Genomic DNA, 27,464 nt, shown 5'->3' with positions numbered 1-27,464 from the left:
TTTGCCGCCACACTATGCTAATTTTTTTCTACAAAGGGAAATATACTGTCTTTGCCCCCCCCAGTTTTAGCACCTTGTCCTCCCCGTTCTGGAACCCAATTGCCACCACTGGTATCTAATAGTATTGTTAAACAGGATTGCAAAATTTCCAGAATTATCCTCGATTTCCTTTTCCTCATACTTGATGTACACATGTGTGTGGTACCATTTGAAAGCCTGTTCTATTCTGAAGAGAGAGACGTATGAACCATGATACTCGGATGAATTGTGCTGAAGCAGTAGCTACTTAAAAATATTACTACGCAAACTCAGAAAAAAATACACAGAGCGGGAAAGCATTTTGTCAGAAAATTACACAGGGAAGGGTTTAAAGGGTTAAACAAATGATTATTGTAAACAATTATCCAAGTAAAATGAAAGGATAAGGTTCCTCAGTAGAATTGTTTATTAACTCCAATCACCTTAAAATTATAACAAGCAACATGTAAACAAACAGAGTTTCATGCAAAAAAAAAAAAAACTCTTATAGGTCTCCATATTTCCTGGTTTCATAAAGAACAATCGTATCCCACTGTAAACAACCACTGGAAAATCTTCTCCTCTTCAAAAGTTTACTTGTGGTCTGAAATGCTTTTGTAGTTTATTGGCCCTCACTCCTAATTGCATGCAATATTTAGACTGAATTCTGTGCATGTACTGCATATCTTTTGCTTTCCTGTAGAGAAATGAAAATTCATTAGACATACCTAATATTATAGTCGCATGGAAAATTTAAATTAGTGGCATAATGTTAGACAATATTTACAATTATACTTATTGAGGTTGAAAGCACAAGAATTTTTGTAAGGTCTGAAACACTGCACTGGCAATGGCTCATCTGTAGGAAATAGCAATCAAGTCTGAACAGACATGGGTTGCTTCCTGAAACATCTGCACATTTTAAAAAAATTGTATCTGATAATATTACAGAACAATAAAGTGCCCAACTGACTTTTTCTTTCAAAGAATGGGAGTTTACTGGATCAAATCTCATTTACTCAGTCTTTCTTCGTTCCATGCATCATTCAGATTTGCTGCATATGAAGCATACTTATTGATTAAAAATAAAATTGTTTACTTATGTACTCAAATTGAAATTATTAATTCGATGCAGAATTTGATGAATATTCTCTGCCTAGTTGAAGGAGATACTTATTGAAGATTTAACATGAATTAATCAAACATTTGTAAATCTTTCACCTTGCTTGTCATCTGCTAAAAGAGTTTGTCACTCCTCTCAGCTTGCACTCACGAGTTATGTAACCATGTAAATGGTTTTCTGCACTTGGAAATATATCAGGGTGATCAAATAACATTCCGAGAAGTGTATCGGAGAAAAATCCAGCATAATTTCATGTGCAAAATCTTACGACATATTTCCTTTCAGATTTCACTTATTTTTCCAAAGGAAATTACTTGACTTTTCCAGGTTTACCAAGTACTTAAATAAATCTCCACACCAGTCCATAATAATAAGTATAAACAGTATAAACATCTAGCAAATGAGACCTCTTTACACATACAAGCCTCTTTACATGTGAGTTTTTGAAGCTTGCACTTTTCAAACGTGTGGTGGGGCAATTCTCTGCGTGATGCACAGGACATTCGTATATGGTTAAATGAGTCTGGTGTGTTGGTTAATTGATATTGCACTGAACTATTGTTCGTGCCCGTCATCCAACAAGAAACACTCTTCTTGTTTCGGATGCTGTTTTGTAGCATATCCAGGAAGGTTAATGATGCTGTAGATAGACTAGTACACACAATAAGGACACTCAATTACGTAGAACTGATGTATTCGTTGCATAATATACAGTACTTGCAGCCAACCTGCAATACATCTTACATCGCGTCGCTTCTCTCTTCACAGACTCTTTACTGTCCACTTTACTAGGCACTAGTGTCCAGAGAATAACGTGGTGGCCATCTTGGCTCCAAAAGTACATGGTACAGAACAACTATCACATTCAGTGTTTTAATACGTGGTAATTGTGTATCATACAACAGGAAATAAAATCCTTTCTCAAATTAACAATGCAAAATTAAATAAAAAAACAATGTGATGCACGGGACTCAGAAAAGAATGTGAGAAGCACATAGTTCATTTTAATCTATTATTTTTGTGATGTGAAGTAGTTCCAGAGTACCATATACAGACACAGCTTGCTATGGATTTTGTACTACAATACCCAATGAACAACATTATTATATTCATAAAAACAAATTTTAAATCTTTTTCTTTCTTGTGTAATGCACGGGACATTTCTCTTCCTTATTGTCACTCCACTGCAGGTAATATCTGGCTCCTTAAACTCTCTCAAAAGGTGGCAACACTTCTTTAAAAGCATCTCAAGGACAACAGATTTTGTATTTTAAACCTATAACAAAGGTAACCTTATAATCTATTCTACTATCTGTTATTTAATTCTGCATAATGGTATTGCTGATAGCAGTGTAGGACTAAATTCCTGTATCCTGTACTTTGGACCAGAGAAGGTGTAACATTGTTCACAGCAGCTTCAACATTCCAGGTGAATGTCAGTCATAAGCTGTATGCTCAGATACAAGGTTTAAGGTAACAAATACTGTTGCTTGCTTTGTTGGCACTCTATATGAAACAACTGATCCAAAATCAGGCACATCCCCAATACTGATAAAGTTATATGGTCAGATTGACTATCTTCAGAATTCAAAAATAGATGTATGGCCTTGTTTTTGCAAGAACTTTGTTATAAATACAGAAATATATTCATCTGAAAGTATTTTGCAACTTCACGTAAGGGTGGAATTGGCGGACAAGCAAAATCACTTGTTTGTACTCATGAAATGAGTAAAAGTAAATCTGTACCAATTGTACAGACTGTTTCAGATTCTTCAGAAGTAATTAGAAATGTCATTCCAAAAAAATGATAAATATAGATGCAATTTCACGAGAGAGAAGTTGGGATGATGCTCAGACAACTGCAGGCATCAAATCAGTATGTAGCAGTACAAAAGCTATTCCAGGTAGAGGTCTATATAACCTTGAGAATGCTCTGATTCCTGAATTAGAAGTTCATGTGAATGCAAGCGCAGGCTATATAGCAAGGGTGACTGGGTCAGAGTAAGATATGATGATGAACACTATGCCGGCGAAGTTACAAGAAAATGTGGGTGATGAAAATGAGATATCCGTAATGGTGACGGCTGGTGATACCAACCACTGGAACTGGCCTTTGGATACTGATAACTTATTATAAGAATAATATGGCCATATTTCCTAGTTCATTCCAGAGAACAGACGAAGATTTGAGATGTTACGATTTGAAGTGTGATGCACGGGACACACAAACTGTTTGCACTGGTGTTTTAGTGGCTTGTATGAAATTGTAATAATTACCTTTCTAGTATTTATGCTGTGTATTAAAAGTATATTTTAGTTTGGAAATGTTCTCCTATAAAAAATACTTGCTCCACAAGAAAAACGTTAATATTTTGCGTGATGCAAGGGACAAGACTGCAGGGTACTTAAAAATACCAGTTTTGCAGTTTATAAAACACTAATTTCTGTAATTCCACATTCAATTCAGAGATTTTCACTTGTAAATTGACATTCACCTTTACAGATATTTTTTATAAATATTTTCTAAAATTTACATATTTTTTTCATGATGGTTTAGATTGTAGTTTACCTAAATACTATGAATAAAAAATTAACATTGAAACTTTATTTGATAGTGTGATTTCACTTTTCAGAGAATTGCCCAGTGGTGCACAAAAGAATCATCCAATGACAATCATTTACAACATAATTTTCTTGCAGTGTATGGTTTTTACAAGCACATAAACATGCTCCTGAAACATAACAGCAAAAATTGTGTTTATGTGCTTGTAAAAACTGTAAACTGCACGAAAAATAATTCTACAATACAAGCAAAATTTACCACACATAGTTAATTACTATTACCATGCTTCCTGGAATTTTCGTTTGAGAAAAAATTATCATTTTCCTCTGTTAATTGAATCTGTATTGAGATGGAATATCAAAATTTTATTTGCTGTGAAAGGTATGGCTATTCCATTCAAAATAAAACAAATTGAAGTTCCTAGGACAAATGTTTTGTCCCTGTTAACAAGCATTGAAACACATTTTTGATGTAACGTTTCAGAACACATGTTCCCTTCATCAGACAATTCTATTATTATTATTCAAACTAAAAATAAATGTCTGATGATGGGAGCATGTGTACTCACAAAACGTTACATCAAAAATTGAGTTTAAATATCTGTAGCAAAAATAAATGAATAAAGCTTTTAACAAACATACACTACTTGTATTGTGTGTAATTCAAGTATGTACTACCTTCATGTGTACATGAATGCATAACAAAGACTGAACAGAAACATTGTCTGTATTTTCTAATAAATAACAAGTTAATTACTGTCACATGGTACAGTGGGATCCATAAGTATTACCTACAAATTGTCCATCACCATGTATATTCTCATAGTTTTATGCACGGAGAGCTTCAAGAATGTAAATAACAGTGGCGTAACGTTATTGAATGCCAATACGCCTGGAGTTTCCTGATTTAAAATAGGTATATAAATGTGGGTAAAACATTAATAATTTTATATGTGTTTGATATACCGTGCGTTCATTTCGATCTTCAGCCGAGAGATCGGGAGAAGTGTGGCGGGCGGCGCTGACGGAGATGCCGACATTTGCGTCCTGTAATGCCCGCTTATTTTTATGGACATATGCATACATTTATATAAATATTGCAAAACGAGCACTAACCTGTGTTATAAGGGTACGGTTTTAATTTTAGTAGCTTAGTAGCTGTATGTGCTGATGATTTTGACACGTCCATCTCCTGTGAAACACGGCGTAGAGGTTTCTTTGGAGAACGTTCTAATGCTGCACCAATTTCATCGAGTTTTCCTTCGGTTAGAATCAGTCGTTTTTGCTTAGGTGTTTCAAAATTTAACAATCCAGTTTCTCGTAATTTAAGGACAAGATGTCTAACCGTATCTCTATGTGGAGGTGAAACACCTAGGAATTTCTGTACAAATAGCCTTCACACGTCTCGACACGAGTCTGTTTTCACGTAAGTGTCATACATAAGAATTATTTGTTCTAAGGTGAACCTTGCGGCTGGCATTCCAATCGTCTCACTGACACAACACACATACACACTGCAATAACACAAACAAGTAACGGCAAGTAACCAAGAATATCACTCTTGCGCACAGTACGAAATTAACACGCTCTTGGTTTACATCTGCTCGCCACTATATTCACAGCTCTGTCTTCACCAAGTCACGAAGGAACAAAAAACTCGAGCTCGGAGATTTCGGATTGCAAGGAAGCTCATGAAAACCATTTACTTTTAACGGTTTTGTCTGCAGCGTAATCTTGATACAGTGTTGCACATTCGAAACCTCCAAACGATCGACACAAAACTCTTTCAAGGATGTAAACTTAAGCAGGACGTTACTGGTCAAAACTATGATTAAAATGTTTCATTATCTGTGGCTCTTAACATCGTTTCTAAAGCATATTTTTTTGTGTATATAAGGGCAGAACTTGGATGAATTACAGATGATGAATTATAACACAGGTTAGCGCTCGTTTTGCAATATCTATATGAATGTATGCATATGTCCATAAAAAATAAGCGGTCATTACAGGATGCAAATGTCGGCATCTCCGTCAGCGCCGCCCACCACGCTTCTCCCGATCTCTCGGCTGAAGATCGAAATGGACGCACGGTATATATGACATTATAATAGCTATTTATAGGGACATTGAATTTTTGCGATGCGCGAAATGTGAAAAAAAAGATTCAATTTTGAACATTCTGCACATAACTACACCCCCAATGATGAAATATGCTTTAGTTTTATTTGCGAAGTAATGCGAAATGTGTGCATTTCCACAAAATGAACGCTTTTTCGTGAAACAACCATGAAATATCATCAAATTAAGTAGAAAACATGCAAAAACCGGCAATCGAGGTTGTGCGCGCAAACTGTCGATTTGTAACAAAATGTTTGCCTAACGTTTCCTACCACTTGCAGCTGAAGAACGTTTTATCTTCGATCACATCAGGAAGACACTGCAAATTGGGATTCCCCATGCACATAATCTGTTCAAAAACTTCGCTCCCTGTCAAGATGCATTCCTTTCGTCCCCCGAATATGCAATTTAGAAACTAAGTGATTTTGTGTTGATGTTTTCTTTTTGGTTGGACACCTAAGTACTTGTGTATGTGTACAGTATATAAAAATGAAGTAGTTTATCAATACCGCTGATCTAACATTTTATTTACCGCTCTCCTGAGTTTTTATTTACCATAAATTTGTCTCCCTAGCTATTTATCTCAGTATGCCTACAATGGCCCGCTAAACAGCTCTCGTTATAGCATTTTTCTAATGCCTTTTGCTGGCTAGATGCCTGGGAGGACTCTGCCTGCCTAGAGGGAAAGCTTGGATCTCTACAGTACGTGCAAAATGCTCTCTCGTATGCTGGTGTATGGAGCACCTGATTGGTTCTAGGGCTCATGTGACCCTTCCTGCTTTCCGATGCAGATGACAAACCTACCCGGTTATTCACGCTCGTGCCATGTGATGCTGCAATACGCAATATAACTCACGTAACTTTACCAAACTCGAATATATAACTTCTTTGTGCTATTTATCGCACGAACAGCGATGTGCATTAAAAACTAAACACAGTTTTTGTCAGAGTTTTCATTCCTCACGGTATGAAAGGTTAGAAACAGATTATTTATTCATGGGTGAAGTTCAGCCTGTGGCTGCTCTACCACTTAACCCGCAGAAAGTTTATTTGTTCGTTAATATCTAAAACCTCTATATTTTGTCAATATAAATGTTTAGTGCTCATTGCAAAACTCTTAACATCGAATGATCTCTGGACGGAATTATTTTAACGTATTTACCAGGTTTGTTTATGTCTCGTCATGTATGTCGGACAGTAGTCTGAATTACTAACCGGCACTGTTACGTCAGTAGAATGTACGATAGGTGGATCATCCACCGTCCTCTGTGGCAGAGTGGTTAGCATGGGTATTCTTTGTGAGTTTCCCTTAAACTTCACCAATATCATCACTTACAATATTAAATTTCATGATTTGCATAAAGTGGCAGAAAAGCTTAAATGTGTCTTACTATAGATCCACCAACCTATTTGAAACTCTGGCCAGAAACAAGTGGTGCTAGTGTCGAATGTTTAGGAGGGGAGCTCGGGAACACTGGGGCAAGGGAAGGAATGGCAGAAACATGTGTTTTCCCCCTGTGTTGCCAAATCTAGAAGTGGGCGTGTGCCGTGAAAGGTTTGCAAGTAAACAAATGTGCAGACCGAATATTAAATTTCGTTTCTAGATGTGGTAATTCAAATAACATAGCATAAGAGAGAGGGGGACACTAAAGTTAAAAACACCAGCTGTCTTGCAGAAGGATGTCAACAATTTAAATACATAAGATTAATATTTTTTTTTAAAAAAAAGGAACTTAATTTTGGGTTCTTGCCTCCGGTTGGCCTGGAGGCAGATTATAAGGTGCCTATGCTGGAGAGGTCAGAATTCAAACTTTCACTGCCACTGTCACAATTTACATTGCTACTTTCGAAACCCGATTCCAGCGCCAGAGCAAACATCGGGGATGAAAGAAGGGGTGGGGGAGGCCGGTTAGTTCACATATTTTCCGAGGTTTCAGAAAGCTTGGTGGATTATATTGTTCTATAGGGTGTATCAGAAGTCCCTTACCATCCCTTGTAAAAATCCACAGTGATGTATTTTCATGGAATTTGATATGGGCGATACAAAATAGGCCTAGAGGGACACCTTTTGGAGTATGTCACGGGGTCGGCCACCATCTTGAATTCAACTTTTTTATTTAAAATGATAGGTAGGCCATGTATAGGCTAGAATTTCGTCAGGATGTCAAATCTGAAATCAGATTCCATGTAACTTCATTTGGTGAAAAGTTATGGGCAACTGAAAGTGATGTTTACCTGTTTGTTGCAGGTGCTGAACCATGCCGTTAACAACTGACGAACGCATCCAGATCGTCAAACTTTGGGGTGGGAGAAGTGCCCGTGCAGTGGCTGCAGATTTCACCTGCATCACCCAGAATGTCACCCTGTGTCACATGTTGCAGTGGCACAGTTATTAACTAAATTCGAGAAGACTGGCATAGTCTTGGACAGACCGTGTAGTGGACAACTGCAGGCAGGCAGGCATATGGGGAACACGGATAATCGGTCCTTTTTTAATTCAAGGAAATTTAAATGCGGTACGATACCTGGGGCTGCTACAGGAACAGATACTGCCCCCTCTGATGTCGGAAGATGGTACATTTCCCATTATGGCATCCAGATGCTTCAGTACCTGGATGAACACTGGGGCATGGATTGGTCGACGTGGGCAAGTTGAATGGCCTGCCCGATCACCAGACCTAACTCCTACGGACTTCTACCTTTGGGGACACATTAAGGCTATGGTATATGGTGTGAAAATTCGTGATCTTAGTCATCTGAAACAACGTATCATGGCTGCCTTTGGGCAAATTTCACCAGATACCTTGTTGGGTGTCCACAGACATTGGGAGAAGCGTCTGCACACATGCATTGCCCAGCACGGAGAACATTTGGAGCACATTCTGTAACAGGTAAACATCACTTTCAGTTGCCAATAACGTTTCACCAAATGAAGTTACATGAAATCTGCTTTGACATCCCGACGAAATTCTAGCCTATGGTCATGTATCACATGACCCAAATATCATTTTAAATAAAAAAGTTGAATTCAAGATTGTGGTACCAAGATGGCGGCCATCACAGTGATACACTCCAAAAGGTGTCCCCCTAGGCATATTTTGTATCGCCCACATCAAATTCCATGAAAATACATCACTGCAGATTTTACAAGCGGTGGTAAGGGACTTCTGATACACCCTGTAGAAGCGCTTATGATTCTGGTAATTTTTTTTAATGACTTGCATCATGCCGAAAGGTTTCTTTGGTTAGCTGGGTGTGCTGAGAGAAACAATAGTTCTCCTACACATGCACTATGTCTTGGGCAAAAGACTCAGAATGGCGTGAGGTATTCTGAGTTGAACAACCTAATTAAAAAAGCTATAAAATGCCAGTCTTCCAAACCTTTGTTGCAAAGTGAGGCATCTCATTTGCTATGCATGGATCATATTTTATCGGAAGCCGGCCCACTTCATGTAACAAAACACAATGAAAATTGTACTTTCAAATAGACAATACTTATATCGACTAATCCCATAAAGTAAACTATTAGGCGAAAAAGGGCGTTTAGCCTTCCTTTGGACTTGGCATTCCCACCTAAAATGCTCATGCTACACCATTGGTAAACAAAGCATTAAACAAGCTGTTTACAACCTCTGCACCAGCATACATTAAAATCCATTCCTTAAAAACACACAGAAGCATGAGAAAATTAATGAAAGAAGCCATGGACAATATATCGAGCAATACTTGTGCATCCCTCTGTACCAGCCATCCACTAAACAGTAAGTCTAACTTTGCAAGCTATTTCAGATGACTTTAACAATGCTAAAAATAAAAAAAAATAAAAAAATGACTACATATATCATGACGCCCGTTGGAGGAACATAATAAATATGTTTTCGTATCTCTTGACCTGGCAAACAGAAAACCACATGTAATTTGTTTTTGCATTTAATTTTCAGCACCAATGTAGATACTGCAACTTACCTTACAACTGTCTGCTTTTCCGTCCCTATCCACCCAAGAGATTTGTAGAATTTCATAACATGCCGTGATGTTTTCTGAGACTCAACAATGGACTCTGGCTTGAGGTGTTGCCTGGAATGAAAATTAACTATTAACAACTATTAACTAACTATTATTAACATTAAACAAACTGCAAACTGTCAAAGAGTCACAAAAATACTACATGTATGGATATAAAGGGTGGGACAGATTAATCGGTACTCTTAATAATATCGCCAAAATTACTAATAAATTTACTGATAAAATATATACGGTATGCGCCAAAATATACAGTACTGAAACTCACGCACCTCGTCTCCGATATAACAGACATTTACCATATTATGTATGTAACTGTTAACATTACAACAATGACAAAATATTTGTGTTTTTGTTAATTAGCATCACTTTTCACTAATCCCAGCAATGAGAATGAGTGATGGTTAGATGAAATTGGTGAAGGGACACTCACAAGGAAAACCCATGTTCATAATGGAACTTGGAACCTAGGAACTTCAGTAGCAAGATCGAAAGTCAACCACTTAATGTGCTCAGCCACAGGGCCAGAAAAATTACAAAATATGTGAACCTGTAACAAACCTGTAATATCTAAATAACGATCGATGACCTATAGTTTGTCCGGATGGCAAGGTTAATTGGTAACCACTATCATCGAGCACTGGAATACTAATTTCCTCTTCCGGGTTTACACTCTGGTCAGGATAACTTGAACTGTAGTCATAGAATGCTGAATATTCTGCCAATGCCTCCCCTTCATGTAACATCATGCAATGGCCTTTGTCTCGCATGTGATGCTGAGCAGCTTCCGTTGAATAAAATGATCTTCCTCTTTCATTGCACCATAAACACATATGCCATTTTCCAACTTTCTCCCCCAAATACTCAAGAAGCCCATTCATATCTACTATATACTCTACATCAGGAATAAAGAATGAATGATCCACAGTCATGTGTTTTATTTTCTTTGTAATGTTAGCACTTTTGTGTGAACAAAACAAGCAGATATTAATGGGTATCCCACCTCCTTCTACATCTTCCCATTCATCACTATCTACCGTTTCTGCCTCGGAGTCATCAGACACATTTTCCATAATTTTCTTATGCTCAACTTTCTTACGAATTAGGACAGCACTATCGATGCTGTTATTTAACTCATTCGGCGTTTGCGAATCTGAAGTATGGGTTGTATCTTGTGTACCAGCCATTGCATCTCTATGTTTCTTTGACATCAAATGATTTGCACACGCATTTTTGGAATTAAAATTTTTTTTGCACACATCACAATGATACACAATTTCCTTTTCTTTCTCTTGAATTTTCTTCTTCTCGGCTATTACAAGACTTTGGAAATTTTCAGCACTAACTGGTGGTAATTCTGCGACCTTTCTTTTTAGGTTATACCTATGCCAATCTGTTTTGTAATGTTGTCTTTGAATCTCTGCTTCTTTAAATGCCACTCGACAAGTTATACAAGTAAAACGAGCTGCCATTATCTTCTAACTTGAATATTTATAAACTTCCAACGTGTGCCGAAAATTATCCTTAATGGGATGACTCTAAAAGCGTTCGTCACTTGTTTCCTCTTTTCAACAACTGGTCTCAAACGTGCAACTACAGCTCAAGTCATGTTTGCAACTATAATGAAATTTATATTTTTAATAAACGAAACCAGCATTATAAAGACAACTAAATATAACAAATCACAAACATTTTCCTTAATTATTCTAAGGCAGGCACTTCTGTATTATCTTCAAAATCAGCCGACGGTTGTTTTTCTTGCATCAATATGCTATCATTGCGTTTATCATTATCCACATTTGAAGCTGTCGACTGACGTTTTACAATATTACTAAAATCCAAGTCATCTGGAGCTCCTATTTCAAGAAATTCCCGCTTTGTCATACAAGAAGTATTGCTAACTGTATTTTTCGAATCTTTCAGTTTCTTTGTTTTCTGTGAACAGCGTGTCTTGGGTTTGATAATACCATTTGCCTTGGGCATGGTAATCAATAAATGGCCCGTTGTTTGCGATCGAATGGCTGTTGCAGCGTCAGGTTTAACTTCTTCGAAGAGAACAATTTGGAGTATTTTGCCTTTAATCTTTATTTGGACATAGTTCGGTTGAACGTCAGCTTCAACCAAAGATGTGTCCATATGCTTGTACAAAGTAACATCCAATAGAATACTGTTAGTTTCGTCACACTCATTCATAGTAAAGTTAATTCGAGACTCATTTACATTTAGAGGCCTTCCATCCTTTGCAAATAATCGTCGCTCTTTCTTTTGTGGTTCGTCCTTGGTGTGGTTTCGTTCTTCTTTACTCTCTCGTATTTGATTTGCCAACCAAACTCTAGCTTCTGGGCTATGTTCTGTCATTTCCTTCCAAAAATTATCCTTTTTATCTTCAGAACCTTCTGTTGTGGAATTGCTAGCATTTTTACTATTAGTATTTTCGCTATATTTACTTTCCTCTCTCAACCTTTGACAGTTTCTCTCAACACAGTAATCTTCTTCAAATTTCGAAATCTTCTTCTTTACTTTCTCATACAACTGGAGAGATTGGATTCTTGATGAACATTCGATATCATGTCCATCCAGACATTCTAACTGCGGAAGTGTAGCTACAACATATTCCCGATAACATGCAAAGTCTGTACAAGGATTTCCTGTCAAATAGAGTACTCTAAGCTTGTAGTTATCCTTTAAACTCTTTACGCTTGTTATCTTTCCAATGAAGTTTAACGTCAGATCTAGTTTTTCAAGACATTCACAACCCTGCAGATTTTGAATAATTTCTATGTTATTCAGTGCTAAATTCAAATACACCAGCTTTTTAAGTTTGGACACATTTTCTATTTTAGAAATCAAATTGGATTGCAGAAGAAGTATCTGCAAGTCCTTACACCACTTATCAAGATATTCTATCTTCTCAATATCTTCTTGATGCAACGAAAGCTCTTCCAATGAACCAATCTCTCCTTCATTGTGTTCGGATCTTTTCCTAACAAGTTCCTCAGTTATTCTGACCATATTCACTTCAGAATAATGTTCATTAAACGTCAACGGTTTCAGTCCCACTCTGTTACTCTCTCCGTTATTGATTTTCTGGATCTTTCCGCTTTTGGTCCTTCCTGCATGATCTCTTCGTACGCATGCGTTGATTATTGGATCCAAAGGTAAAAAACAACTATTTTTCTAAGATAAAAGCTCCTTTGGGGAACGCTGGAAAACTTATAGGTGGGCCCGCCTGGTATTTGAGAATTGTTGAAAGCCCTTGTCAAAAAGGCGTGATACGCGTATGGTCAATTAAAAAGAGACATGAAAGGCAGTGTTTGAAAGAATTAAGTTAAAAGTTACTTGTAAGTAAAGTCCAATTCACATTGATTGACCCCTGATTTTTACGCTTCGTTGTTAATGTGACCGCACCGGTATTGCCTATGCATAGTTCTTTGTTGTAATCATTAGGATATTTTTCTTCGGTTGTTTATAAATATATTTTTCATTCTGCCATATGTCCAGAAATTAACAAAATCATGCAAATGCATATTTTGTGCATTTTGTACCACCCCCTTTTTTTTTATAAATTTGTATTTCAGACGGTCGTAGTGTTTGATGATGTGGAGGGCGGTGGACGTGTGGAATGCTATTCCCCCAGTTAAGAACATTTTTCATGAATTTTCTTACCTCTATATTCTCACATTTAAACATAAAAACTATACTGTAATATTAATTGTATAGTCATCAGAAAGAAAACATTTTTTTCTTTACTGGTGTTCTCATGTTTATTGACCATATCTCTGTTGTTCCAGACCCCAGTTAACTCAATCCTAAAGTGCATAAAATATTTGTTTAATGTTGTTTCGTCAGGTGTCTTCTATTACAATTATACAATACCATTATTTTATTGTAATAATAATAACTATTAACTAGGGCTAGGATTTTGATGCAAATGCATCTTTTTTTGGTAAGTAGATAGGAACGTGTTTTACACGTAAGGAAATAAATTGGGATGCTTTTGTTAGGGCATTTTTTTGCATTTTTTGACCCTTTTTGGAGTAAAGGTGATTTTTTAAACTTTTTAAACCGTTTAAGTCATTTTTCGGCCTTTTAAAAGTCATCTTACGCATTTTTCTACATTTTGGTGAAGGAAGGGATATTTTACATGCAAATGTAACCCTTTGAAGGAGAGAGGTTCCCGACTCTTGTCTCATTGCCTTCAGCGCAGTTCTGAACGACTATGTTTGAAGAAACAAAGAAATTCTGTGCGGAATTGTTGATACAAGCTGTTGTGTAACAATTCAGCTCAAACAATGTGATTTCCCACTCTATCAATAAATACATTGTCGCCAGATGGATTATTGTTAATAAACAATGGCAGTAGCGAAGCGTAGTCTTACGAAGGATGCAAGCAATGTTTCAGTACAACAAAACATGTAGTACAACGACATGCCGAGGGGAAAGATTCAAGGTTTATAGCCTCATTTACCCAGTCGCTGGATTTGTCAAAATATCGTAATAAAGTGTCTGTACTAAAAATAAACCATATGATCCGCAAACGTCACATTTACTTTCTAAAAAAAATCCAGGTAACGTTATTCATATGATATTAAACGTTTTGCATATGCGAACTTTCCGCATACGACTAAAGGGAGACGGAATTTCTTACTTACTTATTAGTACCTTTATTTGTTCATTATTATTTAATATGGTCAAACGGTGACCAAACCGATTTAGATACAAAAATGGGAATCATTTGTTTATTTTACGCTGCATGATGTAATTTAGTATTTTTGGGCACCCTAAAAACCGCATTGGAGTAACTTAAACACTAAATAAAAAGTTAAACACAAACAATAAAAAATTCATTTCAAAGCAAAGAAACACATGCATAGACGATGTACTCACCACAATAAATTTGAAACTCTTGGTGTTGGTCGACCCCCTTCCACGATTTTCATTTTAACACATCTCTCTCGAGCTAAACGAAGCAATTTTCAATTGCTCAATAATACACCCGCACTTCACATCAACCGTTCCTAAATACGCGTTCATTCCGATAAATTCACAGCACAAAACACGAAGCAACAAACACTCACACTATCCCACGCGCTTTCCACAACTGCAAATGCAAGCATCCACACAAGATCACTTTGAAAATCTCTGAAACAACAGAAAGTGATACCAACCTATTTCCTTAATTTTATCCGTCACAAAGGAAAGATATATCAGTTTGGAGATAAAAATTACGCGGAGGAATCAGAATCATTTCAGCAGAACGAGTATGTACATTAATATTTAAGTAATAAAGTGTCATTCAATGGCGTGCCCGGGGCGAAAGGGGGGGGGTGGATGGTAGACATAACCCCCTTTTGGTCCAGTATATCTAAGAAAAAACGTCAAAGGAAGGAAAAGATGACAAAATGGGGACCGTAAAAAGACCCTGGGAACACCACTTGCGTCATAATAATAGAACTTAAAACATATTCGGGCCTCCCCGATGGCGCAGTGGTAGTGTCGTCGCCTTGTAATCAAGGGGTTCCGGGTTCGATACCCGGTGGAGGCACAAGTGTTTCAGATCCCATTTTAAACTGTAGGTCCAGTCCCGATTAGCCTTACTGTGCATAAAGTGGACTTAAAACAACAAATCAATCAATCAATCATTAAAACATATTCTTGTGCTCATAATATGCAGAATGTATACGATTTACTTCTATGCCATGTACAAATATCAGTAGATAGTTCTTTCTCAGATAGCTTTATTTTCACCCCAAGTTTTATTCAAAAGCAGTCAATTTATTGATTGTAAAATTTGTGAAAGAGCTCACTTGAATTACTGCGTAAATAATTTGGCAGTTGCAAACACTGGTAGCGGTCAACACTTCTGGCGTAATTTGAGCTGGACCGACCAGGAAGCAGGGTGCAGGACCAAGGTCCGTCCAATCTTCTCTCCCTCCCTGAGAAAACTCTTCACGGGGGTGCAGAAATTCCACTGCCCCAACTCCCAATGTCAACTTTTTTTACGCGTTTTACATTTCGCGAAATCTAAAATAATTTGTAATATAATATGATATATATGGAATTTAGAACAGTGATAATAACTTCTTTTAGTTATTTTATGACTAACAATTATTATTATATTTGCGATCTTGTTTACGTGTTCATGAAGACAAATATTCGTTACTAGTTTTTGCTGGCAACGTACCCATAGATGAATCCTTCTGCTTTCGGTTGAACTCGGCTATTTTCGGGAATCACCCAAGCTCGGAAAGCACAGCTTTTTGTAGAAGCTTTGTGGACGGGTTCCACCAGAATTTCACGCTTCGCCATGTGACTCCTTCGGAGGCCTTATTTTCCCGCAGAACGGCTGCAAGCATTGAGGCTGGTGCTTGCTACAGAGCTGCTGGGGGAGTTTGCGGCCGCATTTTTTCGCGAAATCGAGTGCGATGGAAACTAAATACGGTTAGAACATTAAGTACATTAAATGATATTCGAATTATGCAAGCAGTGCTTGCATTGCTTGTACTATATCTTCGCCTCTGAACAATGGGTACAAAGTTTTGTGCTCTGTATCGGACATTTTGTCAGGGAAGCAATTTGCACTCCATGGAATTGAAAGTGACTTAACAGCAAGTGATATTTTTCATTTCAAGTACGCTTCTCTTGTGTCGGTGGAAGTCGACAACTCGAAGTTTTTCTATGTACAAGGAACATGGCCGTAAGCAGGGAAAAATTTCGGGGGGGGGGGTTCATCCATAATTGTTCCCATGGGCGTCGCCAGAAATTTGAATAATAGAAATCATAACAATAATTGTACAATAATAATTAAAATTTCATAATAAAACAATTTTATTCCATAATAATAATTATTATATTATTGTTATATCTTTGAGGCGGCTTACTCAATCCAGCAGATGAGTGAATATCCAGCACAAGTTTCTTTTTGTTTTTTTTACATTTCATACAGTGTGTACTGAAATGCACAATTATTATACTTCGTCATTACACTTTAGATACCTTCAAGAGAAAAGCTTTAAAAGTTAGATGGAAATTTTAGTTATAAAGTTTTTGTTGTTTGACTTCAAAATTAATTTTTTGGAATTTTGAAAAGTGTGGAACCAGTTATTCTTTTTAAAAACTTAGCCTGGTGCATGGATTGTAACCTCAATCGCGAACGTAATGCGCTACAAAACTGGAGATCCTAGGTTTAAACTCCTATCAAGAGGGATTTTCGACTTTATCGGACAAGGAATTTAAAAGCTGGAAAGGAATTTTGGGACAATCATAAGGGAATCTTCAGTCTATATTCCTTGTGACGCAGGAGCAACACTGGAAAGACGACAACAGAAGTGATAATGGTGGGGTCGCAAATAGGCTACGATTCTGAGAATAAATCCTGTTTCACTCAAGTTTCAGAATTCCAAATGTATGAAAATTCTAGCTCGATCGTTTCAACATTGTCACCATGTATTTTTGTGATGCTTCGAAAAAAATTGAAAATTTGTTACAGATTTTGGTTTCTGAACTTCCACTAATCCAACATGTCAGAAGTTTCGGGGGGGGGGTTGAACCCTAGAAACCCCCCCCTCTAAATACGGCCATGACAAGGAAGGATCTCTTGTCCGACAACCGACAATCATTCATTTTTGAAAATTTGTATATGATTTTCGTTGTGTACTGTAACTCAGTACTTAAAGTGTAAAAGATGACAAAAAGTGAACTTTCTTACTTGTACTACAATACGCAATGAACATGTGATAGGCCTCTCGGATGGCGCAGTGGTAGCGTTGTCGCCTTGTAATCAAGGGATCCCGGGTTCGATACCCAGTGGAGGCACATAGTGGTTCGGATCCACTATAAACTGTAGGTCCAGTCATAATTAGCCTTACTGTGTACAAAGTGGACTTAAAACACCAACTCAAACCAAACTCAACATGTGATAGATACTGTAACGTTAATTTGTATTTTGAATTTCTCTTGGTAGTTTATAAATTTGTTTTACAAATCTTTCAGAATTTTTAGGTTATTTTTCTAAGTTTATAGGGCATTTTCTTGCATGCATTTTTGAAAGGTCATTTTTTGACAATTTCAAGGTCATCAAAATCCTAGCCCTAATAATAACTATAAAAAAAGGTGACTAGAAAACGATTTTAAACGCAAGTATGAAATTATGAAACGCATCAGCATCTTCAGAGCCATCTTCATAGTTGATTATTGGTTGTCTGTAGATGTGGATTTAATAATAATGTATTTTATATTAAGAAGTTTTTTTTATTTCATTTGCTTTATTTTACTTCGCTTTTGTGCCACTTGTGGCTAATTTGAGAAGATGAGGATGAGTGATGATATGATGCAACTGATGAATGAACACTCTCACACATCCATGCCCAGGCCGGGATTCGAACCCGGGACCCCTGGCGTCGTAGCGCGATGTGCTACCCACTCCACCACGGGGACCGGCTTAAGATATTTTGTATTATATGTAATATCTCATATTCATAAAAAAATGGATCATATTTAACTTTTAAACCGATTTATTTCATAATTTACAGTCTACTTTTCTCGAATATGCGTGGCACCATGGGCCTAACTTGGAGGTAGCAATGGAGACACTTGCCCCCCCAAAGAAAACAGTTTTATTAATGTTTTTAAGTTAATGGTACTTTTGTGAACCTTTCTGGGAGTGGGACCTGGGGAGCAAAGTAACGTGTAATTTCGCCAATGTGCCAGATATTTATCAAATAATCTTGAAGGGACGCAGGCAGGAAATCACGGTCTCTTATACATACGTGCTCGCATTTCCAGCTGGCGGTGGGAAACTTTTTTTATATAAAACTTTATTCGTTGTTGACGTTATCCATCCACCAGTTAACAATTTATCAACTTACAATATATACATGCATGGGCATGCATATAATATTTATACATACACACACATATGGCTTTCATAATAAATAGATAAACTATTTCATTACACATTTATAACATTTAACTGGCCGCGGTGGCTCAGTCGGTAACGCGTCTGACTACCATGCTCAAGGTCCCGGGTTCGATCCCCGGCCGGTTCAAATCCGGGAACTTTTCTAACGGTGGAAGCGGCCCCGGCGCCCACCCAGCGTCGAATAAAAATGGGTACCTGGGGGAAACCCTGGGGAGTAAAGGCGGTCAGGGGCGTGATGCTGATCACATCACCCCCACTCACGACCGGATCAAGAAAGTGTGGGGCGTTACCCCCACACCCCCCATACGCCTTCATGGTGTGGTGCTATGCACAGGGGAACACTTTACCTATTTTTATTTATAACATTATTTTTGGCTTTCTGAATTATTTGTAAGAATATTGATCACCGAGGATGAAGGACAAGTTAATAAATAAGGCAGTGTCGGTGGCGCTTCACATCCAATCTTGTACAAGTCCTGTAAAAATTGTTCTCTGTGTGTTTCATAAAGTCTGCACCGAAATATAATATGGTTCGGAGTTGCAATATATTCGCTACACAAACAAATGAAAAAGATGAGCTGCGGCGCTGGGAAGCAATGAATCAGCGATCAGTTGCATTCTCTTCAACTGTATCCGACATTTTCGTGTCACAAGGCACCGAAAGTTGCTGCGCGTCGGATATATATCATGTTGCCAAACGCACAGTAGAAATTGAAGGGGGGGGGGAGGCGAAGTTGATCAGCGCCGTTACTGGATAAAAGTTGTATACGAGTCATTCAATGCGAAATCAACACAGCCCTCCCCTGACCATCTCCGATTTTCATGAAATTTGGGGAGTTGAAACTATGCATGGAACTTAGTAACTATGGAAATTTTTAGTCTCGTTTGTCTTGTAATTGTTAAATTATTCAAGGTCAAAGTTAGCAGAAAATGCCCTTTTTGAGCACGCTTAGTTATAATAAATGTGCTGTAACTCCTCCCCTATTTCACCTAGGAAGCTCAAATAAAGCTTATTGTACAGGGAATTGAACAAGCTTTCCAGTGATATATAACAAGCCTACCTTTGGATAAAAATATAATTTTTTGTCACGTGACCTTGACCTTTGACCTTGAATATCTCAAGACATGTCATCACCAAAAATCGTGAAAAAAATATATGTGGTCCCTCATGTCATACTCTAAAACATATCAAAATATCATTCTGGGACTGCAATGGGATCAGAAGATACAAAATATATGTGTAACTATGTGACTGATAAAAGCCTCATTACATGAACTATGACGAGTCAAAAGTCCTTTGACAGCACCTACAAAATGTAAAGGAGTTATCCTGGTCATGAAAGAAATAGGTTAGACACAGGGAGATCGCTAGTTATATGTGTAAAGCGCAGGTCTGGCATATTGTTGACGCCATATTGAATTCAACGCAAAAATTTCAAAGGAAAGAGGGTGATGTGATATATCAAATCAGGCTAGAATTTCACGAGAAATGAAGCGGCGAAGGGTTTTCCAACTTATCTTTAGCCAGCAAAAAGTTATTACTGCATGCTTGTAACCATTTTCTCCTTTTCGAGGTGTTAAAAACAAAGCATTAGAATGCTCCTGACGTGTTAGGAACTCATCGACATCACGCTGACATCTCGGGAGAGAAAGAAGTATACGCACTATTGCATATGATTTTAATCAGCGACATTCACCAAATAGTTGAATAGTGAAGAATATTGGGAAAAGTATCTCAAACAATTACGTGGCACTTCCTTTGGAATGAAAAATTCTTCAGTGACGAGGCAATACCTGTGATTTGATAATCTACAGTAGACAGATCCCAGCCGAATGGTTGTTGCTGGTAAGCTAATGATGTTGTATAGTGTATGGAGAACGGGAATGGATGGTCCATATTCAACAACGGAACCTTAAATGGTGAGGGCTTCTTGCATTGTTAAGTGAACAGGTTTTTCATCCTTGCTTACGGGATATGGCTCTTTTCCAGAGTTTTGAAACAGGACAGAGTGTGACCACACTATGTGGACATTTTGGCAATTTTTTCATTTTAAATTCCTAGGTAGATTGATGGGCAGACTGGGATCTATTAAAAGGCCTGTACATTCCCCAGATCTAACATCTTAGGAGGACTTTTACCTTCAGAAACATTTGAAGAGAATAGTGCATGCACTTAAAGTCCGTGATATTGACCATCTGAGAGAAGGCATAGTTGCTGCTTGCGATGATGTTGGACCTGCTACATTGCCAAATGTTCTATTTGAGTGCGAGAGACGTCAACGAGTGTGCTCACAGGAATATTGACAACATTATAATGTGCATATATCGTAAGTGAAATATGCGTATAACTTTTTGCTGGCTAAAGATAAGTTGGAAAAACCTTCGCTACTTCATTTCTCATGAAATTCTAGCCTGATTTGATATATCACATCACCCCCTTTCCTTTGAAATTTTTGCGTTGAAATCAATATGGCTGTCAACAATATGCCGGATCTGTGCTTGACACACACAGTTAGAGATCTCCCTGTGTCTAACCTATTTCTTTCATGACCAGGATAACTCCTTTACATTTTGTAGGTGGTGTTAAAGTACTTTTGACTCGTCATAGTTCATGTAATGAGGCTTTTATCAGTCACATAGTTACACATATCATTTTGTATCTTCTGATCCCATTGCAGTCCCAGAATGATATTTTGATATGTTTTAGAGTATGACATGAGGGACCACATATATTTTTTTCACGATTTTTGGTGATGACATGTTTTGAGATATTCAAGGTCAAAGGTCAAGGTCACGTGACAAAATTATATTTTTATCCAAAGGTAGGCTTGTTATATATCACTGGAAAGCATGTTCAATTCCCTGTACAATAAGCTTTATTTGAGCGTCCTAGGTGAAATAGGGGCGGAGTAACAGCACATTTAGTATAACTAAGCGTGCTCAAAAAGGGCAATTTCTGCTAACTTTGACCTTGAATAATTTAACAATTACAAGACAAATGAAACTAAAAATTTTCATAGTTACTAAGTTCCATGCATAGTTTCAACTCCACAAATTTCATGAAAATCGGAGATGGTGAGGTTGGAAATTGCACATATCTGTGTTGATTTGGCATGAAATGACTCATACAATAGTACACAAAGCACGGGAAATGCCTACACAAAACACCCAAAACACTGTACAAACGAGCTATTAAAATAACTGAACTGAGAAGACAGACGTACGCTTGATGATGTTGTAACGAGGGAGCGATGTTATCCCTACAGCTTTTACTTCGCAACTGACGTTGTTGACACTCATCGAGCCACATATCCCCGAGGACGATTGGTGGACAGATAAGGCCATGTAGGTCATCCGCCAGTTAGGTCCACGATCAGTTTAGAGACCGCTGACCACTGGTTGAGAACCGTTGATCTAGAATAATGTAACTGTAAAAGTAACTTTCAATTACCCTTGTAAGTTACAGTAACTGGATTACGTTTCGAGAAAAGAGTAACTGCAGGCCCGTAGCTAGAGGGGGGCAGGGGGCAACTGTCCCCCTGAGAGCCTGCTTTGCCCCCCCCCCTGTGAAAAATACAGAACACATTTCTCCCTGGAATTCTCACTAATCGTTACAATTATATCCTGTATTACTCTAGCAACATAACAAAGACATTTATTGACTTTGTGATTTATGAAGGTGTGTGGGATTCCATATAGGGTCGTATCAGGATTGGGCAGGGGCGCCGACTTGTCAAAATTATTGGGGGGCTCTGATCACTGAAATAAATGAATGAATGACTCACTCCCTCCCTTTTTTAAAATAAAAATTACGTCTTCGTATAGCAGTAAATGTAACATGAAAAACGTTTAGAAAATGTTTCAAAGTCTCTTTATGTCCTTTGTGTATGCTCATTTGTTTTTTACAAGTACATAACAATTAACATTTTTATTGAAAAGTATGTAGGCCTACATACATTTAGAGACCAACCTAACAGTTTTATGCCGGCCTCGGTAGCCGAGCGTCTTGGGTGGTCGACTCAACTCGCTTTCATCTGGTGGTCTCGGGTTCGAGTCCCGGTGAGGGCATGGGTGTGTTTTAATGTCCGCAACAGACATGTGACGGGTTGCAAATAACCCATAAAGTAACGAATATTTAACAGTTTTATTTAATTATTTACATAAATGCTAACACAAATCGCAGGAAAATAGTTTTACTTTTTTGTTCTTGCTACAATATTTTACATTTTATTTTTAATTTTGCAATAATAAAAAAATAGCATGTACGTTAAGATATAAAGTGACATACACAACAAAAACATATGAACATGATTTAAAAATAGAGCAAAAGTTGCTCTACGCAGTGGGTTATTTTTTTATGAACTCATTAATGAGTGGTCTCAAGTCCAAATTATCAAGCACAAATTGATGTATGTGGAGTACCGCTAAGCTGCTTAGTCTCTTCTGCCTCATTGTAGATCTCAAATATGTCTTTAGTCGGCTAATAGCACTGAATGACCTTTCGGCTGTGGCTGTCGTCACTGGCACAGTGCGGAGGACCATCATTAATTTGGCTCCTGGAGGGTGCTGTCTTCCAAAAGAAACTTCCTTATGTCACGTATGGTAGTTAGAACCACTTTCTTCTGTTTGGCGATATCACCAAGCATGGACATGTGTAAGGAGAGCCTATCGGCATCCAAATCTTGGCGAAAGAATTCTCGCGTTTGCTGAAAGTTTGTTGTGCAACTGTTCACAGCTGAGATACATTCTTTCTCTACGGCTGTTACTTTTGTAGTCCTGTAGATTCATGTCCTTGTTTAACACGTGATTTTGCCGTGTCACACACGTCAGTGTATATTGATTTATAATACTATTGTGGAGTGTAGAACTTGTGATGTTAAGCAGCATCAGGATTTTCAAGTCTCTCAGGGACGTGACGTTGCCGGGGCAATTCTGGCTCATCAACGAGGCTGGGTTTGCCCTCTGTGCATTTCAGCCAGAACTGCTCAAAACACATTCGCTTTTCTTGAAAGATGTCAGTCAAGTATTTTAGTTTTGATTCGACTCTGTAGCACCAATGCATGAAGACTGAATCTTACAGTTTACCTCTTCTATTGAACCCATCACATAGCAGTAGAGGGAGAGAAAGAAAAATGCCTTGAAGTGAAGCATTGTCTCTAGGTATCCACACATGTTAATGTTGCGTCGGTAGAATCTTCTTCAGAAAATTTCACAAGAAAATTGAGAAGGTTTTCATAGTTCCTTAAGATCAGTTGCATACTGGAGGCTCTCAACGTCCACCGACGAGGGCAAAGTGGTCGAATTCTAGTATGACCAGCCTTCTCATTCACATCAATAATATTCCTAAATATTTGCATTATTTTATTCTTTAACAAGTCGTTGGCTAAATTCATTATGTCTCTGATTAATATATGTATAATAGTAAATAATAATTATATACTTAGTATATAGTAATAAGTCGTGTGTTTTGCTGTCTCCGGTCATAGCCCCCCCAAAGTTGATGGTTTAGCGGTCTCAGCCCCCTAAAGTTGATGGTCTAGAACATTTCAAATGTGTATTTAAAGTTAAGTTCATGTTGCACAATTCAGAGTAAACTTTACAAGAGAAGAAAAATAATACATTAGATCCTCTTAAGCAAAATTATTTGGGGGACTCTGCCCCCACATCATTAACATGGGGGGGGAAGGGCTCGAGCCCCCCTAAGCCCCATGGAGTCGGCGCAAATGGGATTGGGGGAAAATTCCCTTCCAGATTCAGACTTCCTGAAATGATTTCGCAATTTTCAAAGTCCAATTTTCTAGAACAGTTGTGATATCTTGAGTAGTCTTGTAGTAAAGATGCCTAATGTATTTGGATGTTTTCCTTTGATGTGTTGCTATGAAGTTTGAACAACATAATTTTTTTGGTTCCCAAATCTACCTTTTGGTAATAGCGATTCATGTGATAGAGAGAGGGAGTGGATATTTCATTTCTGTTACTTAGCGTTGCTTTTCTGCCACATCTAGTTAATCGTGACAATGAGTGTTGACGTGAAATTTATGATCAGGCACTAACAAACAATGCTGCAACCACAGGTGGGCAGGGGCATTGTCCCCCTCAATCTAGGGGGGGGGGGGCAAACATTGAAGTAAAGAAACCTGACTAGCAGACTCAAAGAATAGCAGGACAAATGGATACTCAAGATAGAATTAGTTTTCAAGTGTTTCTTGCACTTTGTTCCAGACGGCTAAGGGCAACTTGCACAGAGGGGCAATTGCTCCATCGATTTCAAATTTTATACAAATAAGAGTACATTTCGTAAAATTTTCTTGCTCACTTCGCTCGCATGCGCAAATAAAATGAGCAACATAGGCGTGTGTTACGATATCCATTTTATAAACGAAAAGTTAAGTCTTAACCCTGACTTTTTCCATATCGTTTCCATAGCATCTTATATATTGCTCTCCCGGCGCCCACCCAGCGTCGAATGACATGGGTACCTGGGGGAAACCCTGGGGGGGGGGGGGGGTAAAGACGGTCAGGGGCGTGATGCTGATCACATCACCCGCACTTGCGGAAGCAAGAAAATTTGCTTGCCTTGATGTCCTGTACAGGCTGTGAAAGTTGTCGGTGCTATCAGGCGGTCCCCTATGAATATACAGGGTGGCTCAATAAGTCACTTAACACCCCCAGTACAAGGCCACTGCAGCGCGCAACATGGAAATGGTGATGACCAATCGTTATCAGGTCAAGGGGGAACCTCATTGATGCCACCCACACGGTCGGCGGCCATCTTGATGTCCGCCATCTTGAATTCAACTTCAGAATTTTAAATGGGAAGGGGGTCGTGCGACATATCAAAATGGGCTAGAATTTCACGAGAAATGCAATGGTGAAGGTTTTTCCGACGTATCTTTAACCAGTAAAAAGTTATGACTGAATTCTTGTACCAATTTGCTCCTTTTCGAGGTGTTAGAAAAATGCCTTAAAATTTGTTTAGCGCTTCGGTAATGCATCGAGATCAAAGTGACGTATATGGAGAGACGTTCGCATGCCATTACACATTATTTTAATCGGATACATCCATGAAGAGCTGTGCATTATGAATGGTTGTCGCGAACAATTTACAGTGTGACGCTTCCATTGAATTAAAAGTCCTTCACAGTGACAAGGCTAATGTTTATGTTCATAAGGAAGTTCATAAACAGAATATGTGACCCTAGTCATCTGATAACTAACTTTGGATAAAAACTGGTTCATAACGTTCCCATAAGTGTTCTGGTGTTCTTCCCTATTGAAAAAACTCTGTAAAAAGTACCTTCTTCAATAAGCAAGGATGAAAAAACCTGTTTATTTAACAAATCCAAGTAGCCCTAAGCATTTAAGGTTCCGTTGATGGAAAATTGACTAACCAATCGTGTTCCACACAGCACGCCACACCATTAACTTACCAACACTAACCATTCCGTTTTTATCTGTCGAAAATGTGTTATCAGATAAAAATCATCGAATATTCTGTTTATGAACTTCCTTATGAACATAAACATTAGCCTTGTCACTGTGAAGGACTTTTAATTCAATGGAAGCGTCACACTGTAAATTGTTCGCGACAACCATTCATAATGCACAGCTCTTCATGGATGTATCCGATTAAAATAATGTGCAATGGCATGCGAACGTCTCTCCATATACGTCACTTTGATCTCGATGCATTACCGAAGCGCTAAACAAATTTTAAGGCATTTTTCTAACACCTCGAAAAGGAGCAAATTGGTACAAGAATTCAGTCATAATTTTTTACTGGTTAAAGACACGTCGAAAAAACCTTCACCATTGCATTTCTCGTAAAATTCTAGCCCATTTTGATATGTCGCACGACCCCCTTCCCATTTAAAAGTCTGAAGTTGAATTCAAGATGGCGGACATCAAGATGGCCGCCGACCATGTGGGTGGCGTCAATGTGGTTCCCCCTTGGCCAGATAACGATTGGTCATCGCCAATTTCAAATTCCATGCCGCAGTGGCCTTGTACTGATGGTGTTAAGTGACTTATTGAGCCACCCTGTAGGTTCAAGAAAATGACAATTCATTGTGCCTGTAGCAGACGTTGTCTGTTAAAGTACCTCAGGCACAACCTACTTTATTGACAAATAATTATGTCAACTCTTCTGCTATGGAGTGGGTCCTAATTTTATTCATATATCTTAAGCCATTCCGTGACTGGCAGAAATCAGTATCAGCATAAAAAAAGCCCTGATATTTGAGGTTTGGACGCTTCTGCTCAAAAAGTGATTTCGACAAGCGGCCCAGACACCTTGAGCCTCGGAAATGGGGTAAGGTGAAGGAGGCCCCTTATATCGTTCGGTTTCGTATCTTAGTCATTAAGGAAGTTTTTTTCATAATGTAAAGAGGATACAACATTTCCTTCTATAAAACTTGATATAAAATATTAATGATGACACTGTAATCCAAGAAGTCATTGATCAATCAAGGGATTCCTATTTGTTTTTCGGGTGTCAAACACGTGCATTTCAACAACACAATATTTTGCAAAATGATTAACGTAATCAGTAGGCAAACATTGTCTGTAATGATGCAAGAGTCTTTCATTTGAAGCAAATAGAATCCGTGGTGGAGTAAGGGACCCATGTTTTAATGTTTTAGCAAGTAGGCCTACAAAAAATATATTACAAATTTTTACACAATTCATCAAAATGTAGAT

The 27,464-nt window shown here is 38.0% G+C and overlaps 2 protein-coding genes across 2 annotated transcripts; both read right to left on the bottom strand.

Moving 5' to 3' along the window:
- Window positions 1–427: 427 nt before the first annotated feature.
- Window positions 428–11,324, bottom strand: LOC145978591 (cytoplasmic 60S subunit biogenesis factor ZNF622-like). The gene is made up of 3 exons (XM_083111299.1): window positions 10,406–11,324; window positions 9,788–9,898; window positions 428–715 (listed from the first exon to the last, which is right to left on the bottom strand). Exons 1-3 carry the CDS (start codon window positions 11,314–11,316, stop codon window positions 604–606), a joined length of 1,134 nt encoding a protein of 377 aa, XP_082967425.1. The 5' UTR covers window positions 11,317–11,324; the 3' UTR covers window positions 428–603.
- Window positions 11,325–11,536: 212 nt separating this feature from the next.
- tilB (touch insensitive larva B) lies at window positions 11,537–12,966 on the bottom strand. Its single transcript, XM_083111298.1, has one exon. It carries the CDS (start codon window positions 12,854–12,856, stop codon window positions 11,546–11,548), a length of 1,311 nt encoding a protein of 436 aa, XP_082967424.1. The 5' UTR covers window positions 12,857–12,966; the 3' UTR covers window positions 11,537–11,545.
- Window positions 12,967–27,464: the final 14,498 nt, after the last annotated feature.

Source organism: Lepisma saccharinum, chromosome 25, assembly GCF_977018435.1.
Source record: "Lepisma saccharinum chromosome 25, izLepSacc3.1, whole genome shotgun sequence".
In the NCBI taxonomy this organism is placed as follows: Eukaryota; Metazoa; Arthropoda; class Insecta; order Zygentoma; family Lepismatidae; genus Lepisma; species Lepisma saccharinum.
Note: the sequence above shows the minus strand (reverse complement) of the source record. Positions and strands in the feature narration are given on the sequence as shown.